This window comes from Xiphophorus maculatus, chromosome 10 (genome assembly GCF_002775205.1).
Source record: "Xiphophorus maculatus strain JP 163 A chromosome 10, X_maculatus-5.0-male, whole genome shotgun sequence".
NCBI classification, from domain to species: domain Eukaryota; kingdom Metazoa; phylum Chordata; class Actinopteri; order Cyprinodontiformes; family Poeciliidae; genus Xiphophorus; species Xiphophorus maculatus.
Window position 1 is genome coordinate 16,332,624 of NC_036452.1, and position 13,509 is coordinate 16,346,132.

Genomic DNA, 13,509 nt, shown 5'->3' on the forward strand with positions numbered 1-13,509 from the left:
TCTAGATTGATTGATATCCAGTTCTTTGAGGGTTTTGCAAACATTTTCTTTGTTCTTTTCACTGAAAATCTGAGCGACTGACTGCTGTAGGAGCTAGATGACTCCAGAAGAGGGAGACACTTCCAAGGCATAATTAGAGAGTGTTTGTGCAGATGCCTGATCAAAATCCAGCAGAGAGCCATAAATAAATTATTTCCAGACGGAGACTGGGGGCTCCGATGGCCTGTAACGACACTATAGATCCAGTCTGGTGGACATGTACCCGACTACAATATGAGCTAATGTGCATGGCTAATTTTAAAGAGATAAGAAACCATGAAGAAGGTGGATTATAATCGGTACTGAAAATCTGCCTTTAGGGGGCAAACTGTAGAAAAAAACAGCTCGTAGCCACTAACCGCAAGATGATGATGGAAACCCAACAGCTGGTAAGAACAAGCTCCGGCTTAATGAGGATATGACTGATTTTATTTAGGTTCGGCTATTCTTCGGGTAGACGCTTAATTAACTATTATTACGACACGTCAGCGCGTCCGCCATGTTGGAAAGAAAATACGGGTTAATTAACTTTTCAGGTGAACGGAAAACATGCTGTTTACATTGGATTTAAATCAGTTTGGCTGCCACAAAATAATTTTATCACCCAAACGTATTGATTGTAGCCTTTACCTGAGTTGGTCTTTATCTCTTTTTGGAGTGACTGCTGGTGTGGAAAGCATTCAAAGGCATTAAAGGTTTTTTAAAACCTAAAATTATTAAAGGCTTCGAGATTTAAATGTGAGGAAAAACAGCGACATCTGATGGTGAACTGGACGTACAGCAGTTGCTTAATAAAGACCTAGGCGTAAGCAAAATAAGCATTGTTGTCTTAATTCAAAATATATGCTGTAAAAATCGACACATATAAACGTATACACAACCTTTAGCAATGTAACTTATGTTAGGTTTTGTATAGTAATAAAAGCCTTGATATCAGTTCATTTGGTATCAAGGCATTATTCCTTATTCCATAATAATATATATTTTTATTTATCTATACATTATATTCTGAAGATTTAAAAGCACCACCTTTGTTTGGCCATAGATTTGAACTTTATTTGAGGCAGGTTGGCTCAACACATTTCATTCAGTCACACAACCACATTTCCTTATAATTAAACAGACTGTAGAAATGCCCTCGAGATTTTAAATTTAAAATTAACATTCTAGATGAACACATTTTCACCAATGTTTAGAAAATTAACTCCTAGTTTCCAAAAATCACATCAAGAAAATGCAGTCCTTTTTTATTTTTATTTTTATTTTTATTTTTTTACAAAAAGCACTTTTTCTTTAGTTTCACTCACTCATTTTTGTGAACACATTTGTTTGTAAGTTGAATTAAGTGTCACTGCCAGAGCTAAGAAATAAATTCAGGAGCAATATGTTAACCCATTCATCTTCTCACCCTGTCTATTTTAAACGACACTCAAACATCCTGCGATTTGTTTTCTCCTTTCTTGTTTAAATATGAACACATTTTTTCTGTAATCAGATAGAAATGCATTGCAGAGCTTACAAGAAACGTAAAGCTGTTTCTTGTTTTAACAAATTTTACATCTTGTTATGAATAGAAAGTTTATCGTTTTAACAAGATACTTTTTCTGAATGTATTTTTTTTCTGCAACAGTTGCTATTCAGTAAATTTAGTCCCAATATGTTTGGGAAATGTTTCTGTTAAACTGATAAAATCTACTTTTTAAATTTTTTTTTTTACTTATTTAAAATATGTTTTTTTTTGTGTGAAAAAGACAAATAAAAGTGGAAAATTGGACTTTAAAAAATCCATGTCATAAGGCCTTACATCTGTTTATTTCTGTACAAATGATCATTATTACCAGTATTGAGATAAACTATTATTGTATACAAATATTACTGAAAATCCAACTTCAAACCATCTGGTTGCCACCTGGCCAGTGCTGTAACACATACATGAAGCTGAAGCTGTGTCTCTTGTTCTGTGTCTATGACTGCAATGGTTTCTGCAGCATTTAAAATTTAAATGCTCTGTGGTTTATTCTGAATAGAAACTCTTTCCTGATGTGTCTCTCCTCAGACTCTGTGTAACACTGATGTTTGAACGTTGGGAGACTGAAGACGGATTCACAGCTCACCAGGAAAACATCTTAACGGCGCCGACCTTTACTTGAAGTATATTTAGAGATGTGGGCTAATTCAGAACACCAAGCTGGAAAAACACATCGATCAGAGATGGAAAGCCGGGACTCCGAAACACAATCCAGCTTTCTCCAACTTGCTAAGAAAGAGACTGAAGGTAAATCGTTTTTCCTTCCTAATTAAACTGGATGGATATTAATTAATTTGATTCCTGTTTAAATGTAGCAGCCACTACTGCACCACTAACAGTTTTCTTCCACATACTATTTTTAAGATCTGGGTGTCATTCACTATTGTTTGATAAACCTAATTAGTCAAGTTAAATTACTAACTTGTGCACTAATGCTAGATTAATTAGCTCTGTTAAAATTGGCTCCTTAGTAAGGAAACTACTGCCTGTCCTAAATTATGCCATAATCTAATTTGCATAATTGCCAATTTGCCTGTAATTTTTTAAATGTCATTATTCCAAACATCCTCTTATTTTATCTCGGTACCGTAACTGCAAATGTGGCCCTCATTTATGTATCTACAAATATTTAATTTGTTTTAGATTTTTGTTTATTTTTCTTAACACTTTTTAAATTAATAAACGAGAAAAGAAATCAAGAAAGAAAATCAAAAATGTTTATTTTATAGGCGGGTAAATTCTACTGAGCCCAACCACTGCCACAGGAAATAAGCAGTCTAATCAGGGATGTGTGAATTATTTCATTATGGATTTTTATTTTTAAAGGAATCATAGATGTCCATGTGTGTTTCAGTGTTTCCTGGGCAGCAGCTGTGGGTGGTTAAAGAAGAGGTTCGCAGTGACTGGAGCTCTAGTTTGGACCCGCTTGACTCAAAGCCGCCTCACATGAAGGAAGAAGAGAAGCCTGCTGTGAAAAGTGAAAAAGAAGAAAAACCAAAGTTTTCAGATTGTAGCTGCATGAAAACTGAAGACAGGAGAAGAGAACCCCTGACGCCCAACTTGGCTAAACAGATGGAAGCAGAACCTGATGGAGAGGACTGTGGAAGACCAGAACCAGGCCCAAGCCCCAATAGTTCTTATCAAGAAAGTGAGATGGCCATTCACCGTACAGGTAAAAGATCCAAACGCTATTCCAGATTTAAAGCTCAGACTGGAGCTGGTTGTGACGTCTCAAAGCATTCAAACGCAAGACAAAATTCCACCTGGTTGACTAACGAAACCAAAAATAACCTCCTATGATCTTTGTAGTCTTTTTTTTCCTGTGATGTTTGCGGTAGAAAATTGAAATTAAGAGAAAACTCATTTGGATCCACAACACAGGGAGACACGTTATTTTTGCAGTAAAGGAATTTTTATTCCAAGATCAGAGGCATGTGTGTTCACACAGGAAGACAAACAATTTCTCCCATGCAGATTTAATTTCCACATAGACAACTGGAGTTGATTTTGTTCACCTATTATCTCACCTATCACTTCATTGGAGGTTTAGCAACTAGCGTTGCAGTGGGAAATAGTAGTTTGTGAAGCACTTTTATTAATACAATTCTTATCCATATGCTTTTCAGTTGTCCCGGTCCAGCAAGTGTTGGGGATGAAACAAGAGGTTCCCAGCTCCTGTTTGAACCAGAAAGACCCAAGACCTTCCTCCCACATAAAGGAGGAAGATGATGACCTGTGGGTCGGTGAGGAGAGAGAACAACTTATTGTGAAGATTGTAGATGATGAGAAACTTAGTTTGTTATCAGAACTTCATTACGTCAAACCTGAAGAGAGCCGAGAGACGGACACTCCAAACAAGATCTCAGCTGTACAGATAAAACAAGAGCCTGATGGAGACTGTGAAAGTCCAAAACCAAGCAGGACCCGTCGTTCAGCTACTCATCTGCAGTCAAAGAATAATGAAAATGCATCACACTCTTCTGATACTGAAAACAGTGGGGAGGATAACAGCTCTGTGACACATCAATCAGTGGACAAGCCTACCAACTCTTCAGTTGAGAAGAAACGATCTAGAAAAGAGAAAAACGCTGACACTCAACCGGGAGCCAAAGCTGAAAAGAAATCATATGCTTGTGAAGACTGTGGTAAAACATTTCCATATCAGTGTCATCTCAAGTCTCATATGAGACTCCACACTGGAGAGAAACCATTTGCTTGTGCAGACTGTGGTAAAACTTTTTACCAGCAATATCAACTTAATTGTCACATGACAGTCCACACAGGGGAGAAACCATTTGCTTGTGATTTTTGTGGTAAAACATTTCCTTATCAGTGTCATCTCAAATCTCACTTGAGACTGCATACTGGAGAGAGACCATATGCTTGTGGTAATTGTGGTAAAGCATTTACAGAGCTGAAGGATCTTAAAAGGCACATGAGATGCCACACAGGAGAGAAACCTTTTCAGTGTGAAGTCTGCTATAAAAAGTTTAGCCTAAAGGGGGCTCTGAAGCGACACATGATGATTCATAACGGAGAAAAACCATTTGCGTGCACTGATTGTGACAGGCACTTCAGATTTAATGCTGATCTTCAAGCACACATGTTAACCCATTTAGGAGTAAAACCATTTGCCTGCGCTTATTGTAATGCAAAATTTACTCGAAAAGGAAGTCTGCTTCTGCATGTTAGACACCACACTGGCGAGAATCTACTTACCTGTGAAGTCTGTGAGGAGAAATTTGTCCGAAAATGTGATCTTGATAACCACATGCCAGTTCACTCAAGAGCACAGAAGGTTCCATCTGGAAATGAGAATTTTGTCTGTGATGAATGTGGAAAAAAATTTGTTGAGAAGTCACGCCTAACGAGACACATGATTACCCACACAGGAGAGAAACCATTTGGTTGTGATGTTTGTAGTGTGAAGTTTTCACGACAAGAACACGTGAAAAGGCACAAAATGACACGACACAGTATGATAAGAACACGTGAAGAGACACAAAGTTACACAGGAGCGCATGAAGACAGACAGCATTGCATGAGAACGTATGAAGAGACACAAAACGACACAGGAATGCATGAAGAGACACAAAATGACATGGGAATGCATGAAGAGACACAAAACGACACACCACAATACATGAACATATAAAGAGACACAATCACAGGAACACAAACACCTCAAAACACTCAACATAAGATAAGAAGATATGAATGGTCAAACCATGACCATGGTTAAAGCATAGTTATGGTTTGACACATTTTCTTCTGTGTGAGGATGAATGGTAGCCAGACAAAAAGCTGTATGATTGTGCTCCTTGATGGTCTACAGCAGGGGTGCCCAAGTCCATTCCTCGAGATCCACTATCCTGCAACTTGGTTGCCTCCCCTCTCCAATACACCTACTTCAAATGGATCATTGCATCTTTTAGCTCTGCTGAGGAATGGTAACAAGTCATTCATGTGATTCACGTGTGTTGGACGAGGGATGCATCTAAAAGTTGCAGGATAGTAGATCTCGAGGACTGGATTTGGACACACCTTATCTACAGGGTAAGTTCTTTTTCATCCGACAGTCTGCTTTTTTTTTAGTGCAACAACACTTTAGTTTCTCAGTAAAGACTTAATTGTGTTATTTCTATCGTTATATCTCTAAACTGTTTTGTAAATAGACTTGGCTTAAATTTTATTTTTAGATCCCTGAAGAATAAGCTGTTGTCTGTCCTCAAAACATGAAAGTTTAAACCCAAACTAACTTCTTTCTTAAATGCTGAATTTGGCTGGTAATTTATTGGTATTATGTTTTATACAGTATTTATTGAACTTTAATTTTTCTTATTGGTGGATTGAGCAGTCTTTTGTGTAGCAAAGTATAAAGCTGAACTAACTTTTCTTTGATCAAGACTAAACTTTGTTGGTACTACTCTAATTACTATCATTGTTTACTGCTATCTTTATAGTCAAGTTTAGTTTGAAATGTATTTTTAGTCAGTAGAAGATTTATCTTATGTTTGCTCTGTAACATGATGATATGAAGGTAAACTAAGTTTTCCCTGACAAATGAATTTGGTTGGTAACATCGTCATTATTTTGTGAAATCTCTCTAAGCATGTTTAGTTTACATTGTTTTGTTTGAAGACTGAGCTGATATCTGTTCTGTAGCAGGCAAGTATAAAACTAAAATAACCTCAACTAAGATTTTTTAAAGTCTTTAACCTGTTGACTTTTAAAAAGTCGTTTTAGTTCTTAGAAGACTGGGTGCTTGTGGGTTCTGTAGTTAGAAAGTCCTTTTAGATGAACATTTCACTAAACTCGAATGCCACTGATGTGCCTTAGGTTTTGTTTCTGCACAACGTTTGTTTAATTTTAACAATCATTTCATCCAATGAGCTCTGTATTTTTTTTCTTTTTTTTGTGGATCTGGTTTTCCTCCCTCATTTCAGCCTATGTGACACCAGTCTGAAATGAATGCATGACCAAGCTATTTGACCAAGCCGTGCTGCAGAAATCTGTTCTCTTGTGTAAGCATATTAAACCTTTGGAAAGAACAATCTGCTGTGATCATTCTTCTTTATACGTAAAGAATTTGGTGAAGAGTGTCTGAACCCACATATTTACAAAGAAAACTGAAAATGTAGAATTTGTATTTGTTCGCCTCACTTTTTACTGAAGTTTCTTCAAATCGACCTTTGGTGTACATCGTTGACCTTTCACATCGACAGACAAAAACGGCCCCATCCAATCTGAAAATGACATCAAGGTCAGTCAAACTGGGTCAGCAGTATCTGTAAACATCAGTTTAAGTGTCCTCACAAATTTGAAGTTGGGCTTTGACTTGACCATTCTAGTTAATTGTTTTTTTATATATATATAAAGCTTAATTTCAAAACCTGCTACAGATCTACATCTCTGTGTAGTCAACAGTTCATGATAGTTTAGAACTATAATGTCTATTTTATTTTTAAAAAGATACACATTTTAGTAAAATCTAAATATCTAAAAACTTTAACTCTGACATGAACCAAAGGCAAAATCCTGACATCTGCAGTCAGATGTTCAAGGTCAGATTTATGGGGTGTTTCTCATCTAAATGGTGTGACAGTGAGTGAGAAATATCTGTGCAGTTGCTGATATTTATGCTGCAGTAAAAATAAACCTGTACTATGTTTATAGTACAAAAAACTGCACGGCACACAGTATAAATGTGTATACATATGTACTGTATATAAATGTTTATATGTATAAAGATGCTCAATGGGATACGATTCCAAATATTCCACTTTGACATGAAGTAAATCGATCTCAATATTTGTGCTTTATAAAAAAAAAAGTTAGTGAATTACTTTATTTTGGAAAGTTCAGCATATGGGATTCAGCTGATTTTGACGTACTATATTTTTGTAAAACTACTTGTCATTGTAATCATTTAGAGAAGTATGACGAATATCTGTGCACCTAAGTTGAACAGAATCAACTATATGAAACGGCATGCTTAAAATGCACATTAACATACTTTATCTGCATATCCTTATGTTTATGTAGACGTTAATGCCACTCACAATATGGCGGCGACATTAACGCACGACTCGGAGGCTTCTTTGTCTGAGCAAATAGGAAGTAACCAGGGATGTATCACTGTTAGCTTAACTGGCCTGACGAAAAACTGCTTTTTGTGAGAATTATGTGTTACTTTAATCATTAATAATTTTTCAAACTATCTACTTTATATTTCGGGTGGATTTCGTGTTTGCTTCTTTGTTTTGAAGCACTGTGATTGTTTGTTGTCGGAGCTTGTAGCATAGAATGAAATTAGCCTTTGTGGAGCTAAATGAGCTAACAGCAGTCAGTTGGTCAATGTTTCCGAGGTTAAAGCCTTTAAATGTTCATGGTTAAGTAGCAGAAGACGAGTCCACACTGCGAGTCTGTGAGACTGTGCGGTGAAGATCACGTCGTCTGCGGACACTACCTGCAAGTCCTGTTCAGCTGAGGACCAACAGTCTGGAGACAGTTGTAGTGGGTATGTTGGCAACATTTTCAGAAGAGATTTTAGTTAAAACAAACCGTTTTATCTGAAAGAGCGTTAAAGTAACTCTTTACTAATACCAAGATCATGCTTGTGGTGTTGAGAGGTCCACATTCTGGGGCCGTCTATTTCCCACACTTTGAAATATTTGACCTAGAATCATAAAGAAAAAATTATTAGAAATATTTATCAGACATTGCAATGAACTATAGCAAAAAAAAAAAAAAATCATAGCAATATAAAAATGTCAAAAACATTTCATGGTAATAAAGCAATAGTAGTGTTTGCCTTTCATGGTTGTCAGAATGAATGTTAATGGATTTGTAATGGTCCCTTTATTCAGTGCATTTGTCAGGCATCTCAGAAAGGTAATAAAACAATGTAAAAGAAGTTAAAGTTTTGACAAAAATAAAATATCTGTTGTTCTTTTTTTAATTTTTTAAAATAATCTTTATAAAAAGGGAATTAGACCTTTGGTGGAAATGGTGGTAGTAGTTCGTCCTGCCCGTTCGGACCCTTCTCCGTCGTTGTGTCCTTGGACAAGACTCTTCACCCGCCTTTCCTGCTAGTGGTGGTCGGAGGGCCAGGCTGCTCCAACATGTTAATATTACTTCCATTTTGAAGAAATTTTGATAAAAGCTTCCGAAATTTTTGTGTTGGAATTTGGTGCTGATAAAGGTTTCCAGTTCCTCAAGAGTTTATGGTCATCAATTACATATTTATGGCTTAATGTTGTGGTACATGTTTTGGTAGCAGATCTGAACTGCAGGCAGGTCAGTTCAACACCTTTTTTGACAAAAAGCCATACTGTTGCAATAGCTGTAGTGTGTTTTGCATTGTCCTGGGATACTCAAGGTGTGCTCTGAAATAGGCATGGTGTGGAAGGGGGTCATATGTTGCTCTAAAACCATTATATTACTATCAGATTTGAAATGAGCTTATTTAGTCAATGAAGGTGAATTTTTCAGTTTCAACATTATGTATCGTTATGTTCTGTTTTGAACAAAATATTAGCTTATTAATTACTAACATCGAAACCTTTCTGGAATCCAGGTTTAAATAAGTTCTAATTTATTCTATTGATCTACTAGAGCATGTGAAGGTTGCAAACGAGGATTCTGAAAAGGAGAATCACAGGAGGAGCGAGGATGTCTGAGATGATGAAAGTTGAAGCAGATGAGCCTGGAGGGTTCAGCTTGGATCCCCACATACCTGCAGCCACATCGGAACTGGAGGAGGAAACACAAGACAGCAAAGATCTCAGTAAGCGACACACATTTGTTTTCTGGGTTAGAGCAAATTAACTCTGTCTGGATGTTATAAAAGAGCTTCTGGGCATGGAACGAATCAGAGAGAGAGAAATATATCTGAATATCCAAGCAGGGGCAGAATACTACAGCCTAAAATTCACTGCGGGATTGCAGGTATTCTGATTCCTGCAAGTCTAGCTTTTATAATGTGGGAAATTCTCGCATACAATTACAGCAATGTGTATTGACGTGGATGTCTCTAGTGGAACCATGAAATAAAATGAAGAACACTTCAGCACACTCCCCTTCCCTTTGCTGTGCAACATCAGTGAAATAAGTTGCTCCTTTTATAAAAACTACTTAAAAGCAAAAAAAATAAAATAATAATTATAGTGCACGGAAACCCATAAGTTAATCATAGTTGAGTTTGATTCAGCTAGTTCCTTCGTTGTCCTATTCAGTAGCCACACAGAATGAGAAAAGTCATTAACTGGGTTTTTGTAGAACTTGATAGCTTGGTGAGGAGGCAGTGCAGCAATTTTATTCAGATACGTTGAAGCACATTTAAGCATTGTAGGATGCTGGCCTCGAGCTGAACACTCTTGGAGAAAGAACTCCTGGTTGGAAGATTATTTTAAATTAGAAATCAAACAAAATAGTTAATTACATGCTAAATTATAATTTCTTTTCTTAAACTGGCAAACAAAAAAAATGCAATTTCCAAACAATATTGAGTAGTTGTTTCTTTAAATGTAAGAGAATGATAATGTTTTTAAAAGTAATCTGTTCTTGAAATTGCAAAAATCATTGATTAAACAAATACTGCTCTCAGTCCAACAGATATTGGTGATTAAAGAAGAGGTTCCCCATGAATGGAGTCCAAGTTTGGATCCAGAGACGTCGCACAAACAGGAGGGATTGGAGGAACTGTGGACCAAACAGGAGGACGAGCAGGTCATTGTGAAGATGGAAGATGAAGAGAAACCTCGGTTTTCAGAGCTTCAGCAAATCAAAACTGAAGACAACAGAGCGACAGAAGCTCAGACCAGCAGTTCAGCTGTAAAGATTAAAGCAGACCCCGATGGAGGGAAATGTGGAGGACCAGAACCGGGCAGAAAACCTGATCCAGTATGTTCTTCTCAGGAAAGTAAGATGGCAGTTCACAAAAGAAGTAAAATATCAAAACCACATTCCAAACGTACAGCTCAGATTGAAGTTAATGCGGGAGAGAAGCCGTTTGGTTGCAATAGTTGTGGCAAAAGACTCAGACATAAAACTCATGTTCAATTACATATGATGATTCACAGTGGAAAGAGAGAACATAAATGTGATATTTCTACCAAAGCATCCAAAGAAAAGCGTTCTCCCCAGACGCACAAGAGAGTTCGCACTGGAGATAAAGCATTTGCGTGTGAGGATTGTGGTAGAAAGTTTCATGCAAAGAAATTGTTTCAGCAGCATCTGAAGGTTCATTCAGAAGAAAAACCTTTTTCTTGTGATGTCTGTGGTACAAAATTTAAAAGAAAGGAAACACTTAAAAACCACACAAGGATTCACACTGCAGAGAAACCATTTGTTTGTAGTGTTTGTAGTAAAGGCTTTTCACAACAGATTCATCTCAAAAGTCACATGCGTGTTCACACTGGAGAGAAACCGTTCATCTGTAGCTTTTGCAGTAAAGGATTTGCATTACAAGAGAACTTAAAGAGACACATCCGTGTTCACACGGGAGAGAAAATGTTTGTTTGTAGTTTTTGTAGTAAAGGCTTTTCACTGCAGCAAAATTTAAAGAGTCACATGCATGTTCACACTGGGGAAAAACCATTTATCTGCAGTATTTGTAGTAAAGGATTTTATCAACATGGAGTGCTGAAGAGACACATGCGTGTTCACACAGGAGAGAAACCATTTATTTGTAGTGTTTGTGGAAAAGGATTTTCACTACAAGAGAATCTAAAGAGACACATGCATGTCCACACTGCAGAGAAGCTATTCATTTGTAGTATTTGTAGTAAAGGATTTTCACAACAAGATACTTTAAAGAGGCACATGTGTGTTCATACGGGAGAGAGACCATTTATTTGCAGTGTTTGCAATAAAGGGTTTTCACAACATCATCATCTGAAAAAACACATGGATGTTCACACGGCGCCATTTAGCTGTAATGATTGCGGTAAACATTTTTTGAAGGAGATCCAGTTGGAGCGACATGTAAAAGTCCACACAGAGGAGAGACCATATGGATGTGATGTCTGCAAAAGCAGATTTATTCAGAAGTGTCATCTTGACAACCACATGAGAGTCCATTCAGGAGAGAAACCGTTTGTTTGCGATGTTTGTAGTAAAGCATTTTCACAACAAGACCGTCTAAAGAGACACATGCGTGTTCACACATGTGAAAAACCATTTGTTTGTAATGTTTGCAGTAAAGCGTTTTCACAACAAGGGAATCTGAAGAGACACATGGGTGTTCATGAGGGCTGCATGCAGTGAAGAAATCTAAAATCTAGTAGGAATATCAAAATTAAATATTTAGAGGGCTAAAAGCTTCAATATGATCAAAAATAATGATTAGATAAACCTAGAGCAGATAAATGTGGTCTATTCAGAATGTCTGCTTTTGTCATGGAGTGGACAATATGGTATTGAAATGAATTTGTGGTAGTTCAAGAAAAGTTAGCAAAGTATTTGCTGACTGATTTTTGAATTGTCAACAGACATGCTCACAAGCAGAGGGCGGACATAATGTGGACCTCTACAAGTGGGCCAATATCAACAAGCAAGCAGCTTCATGTTATAAGTCATAGTGACTTATAACAGTGGTTAGACAGTGGTTTTTACTGTCTGTATAAAAAATGTTATGCAAAGCATAACATAAAGGCTATACATAGGTCTATGTGCTGTCCTGCTGGTACTATGGCACTGGTACAGTATGCACCAAATGAGCAGCATACATGATTATCATCTTGGCTGATTATTATTATTAAAACTGAGTGTCGATGAGCAAGTAAATAAACCAGCAGACTTCCTGGCATTATTCCATAGTTTTTATGGCTGTAAATAGAACTGATACAAATGAATAACTACATGACTGAATTGACTTTTGCTTGTGATAAACTCAAGAAAGATGTTTCTATGAAGTGAGCAGAGGTGGGTAGAGAACCCAAAACTTGTACTCAAATAAGAGGAAGACTAATTCATCAAATTTCTCCTCAAGTGAAAGTATACATCCAAGTATACATCTGTTAAAGTAAAAGCTGCCTCTCCTCCTGTTTCTGTTAGTTAGAGGGGGCCTAGAGATCAGTGGTAGCAAATCTTTGACTAGTTTTGGTTGATAAACATTCAGATGTTCAGCTCTACAAATATTTAAAACTTCTTCATGTCTGGTTATCTCACCACCAAATCAGCCTCTGATGTTTGATTTCTGTTCCTTGATATATGTTTTTAATTGAGGCCACTAGTTATTGTGCTGCAGAATTAACCATTGAAGCGCTATGAATTATGTATCTCTGTAAAAGAAAATTCTGTTTTTACTTCTGCCTTTGCTGTCACTGTTGCACATTATTTTTTGTTTTTGTTGTCGGAACAAATGCTGGCTCACCTTTTTATTTAAGAATATTTGCTTTATGTTTCCTGGTGCAAAAATATGTGTGATTAAAATCCTGTAGTACTTCCATTAAAATTATTAATGTAATAAGTAACAGTTGTCTTATAAAGTGTGTGAGAGGATGTTTTTTTTCTGAACTGGTGATGAAACGAGGCAGATACTTGGGATTTCCAGTTTCAGAGCACCTGGTATCAACAATGTAACTCAAGTGTGAGCAGGAGTGTGTGAAGTGTCAAAGCAACTCCTGGCACCAGTTACTCACATCTACTGGACATAACATTCAGCTCTTCATCATTATACAAATGCAATATTTTAATGTTTGTTTAATAAGTAAAACAAAAAGGATTATTTAAGAATCTTAACATTAAATGATGCCTAGAGTGTGATGCGCTTTAAAGCATATAATTCAGTACATTATTTTTTTAATATAGTTCCACCACTAATTTAAGTCCATCTGCTGATGGCTCATATTGCCCCAGCAGACCACAGTCTCAGCGCTTGGCTCAATATCCTTCGGAGAAGAACTGGACATAGCCACTCACAATATGGCGGCGACGTC

The 13,509-nt window shown here is 36.9% G+C and overlaps 2 protein-coding genes across 2 annotated transcripts; both read left to right on the top strand.

The window, feature by feature from the left end:
- The first annotated feature begins 185 nt into the window (after positions 1 to 185).
- Positions 186 to 6,618, top strand: LOC111609891 (zinc finger protein 154-like). The gene is made up of 4 exons (XM_023341063.1): positions 186 to 428; positions 2,096 to 2,314; positions 2,922 to 3,239; positions 3,694 to 6,618. The coding sequence occupies exons 2-4, from the start codon at positions 2,203 to 2,205 to the stop codon at positions 5,220 to 5,222; spliced, it is 1,959 nt and encodes a 652-aa protein (XP_023196831.1). The 5' UTR covers positions 186 to 428; positions 2,096 to 2,202; the 3' UTR covers positions 5,223 to 6,618.
- A 1,053-nt stretch (positions 6,619 to 7,671) lies between these two features.
- LOC102231257 (gastrula zinc finger protein XlCGF26.1-like) lies at positions 7,672 to 13,028 on the top strand. The gene is made up of 3 exons (XM_023341069.1): positions 7,672 to 8,087; positions 9,185 to 9,356; positions 10,176 to 13,028. Exons 2-3 carry the CDS (start codon positions 9,242 to 9,244, stop codon positions 11,834 to 11,836), a joined length of 1,776 nt encoding a protein of 591 aa, XP_023196837.1. The 5' UTR covers positions 7,672 to 8,087; positions 9,185 to 9,241; the 3' UTR covers positions 11,837 to 13,028.
- Positions 13,029 to 13,509: the final 481 nt, after the last annotated feature.

Coding starts and splice junctions, on each gene's coding strand:
- LOC111609891 (XM_023341063.1), top strand. CDS start 2,203: ATGTGGGCTAATTCAGAACACCAAGCTGGAAAAACACATCGATCAGAG. Junction 2,315..2,921: donor TGCTAAGAAAGAGACTGAAG/GTAAATCGTTTT, acceptor TGTGTGTTTCAG/TGTTTCCTGGGCAGCAGCTG. Junction 3,240..3,693: donor GATGGCCATTCACCGTACAG/GTAAAAGATCCA, acceptor TATGCTTTTCAG/TTGTCCCGGTCCAGCAAGTG.
- LOC102231257 (XM_023341069.1), top strand. CDS start 9,242: ATGTCTGAGATGATGAAAGTTGAAGCAGATGAGCCTGGAGGGTTCAGC. Junction 9,357..10,175: donor ACAAGACAGCAAAGATCTCA/GTAAGCGACACA, acceptor TACTGCTCTCAG/TCCAACAGATATTGGTGATT.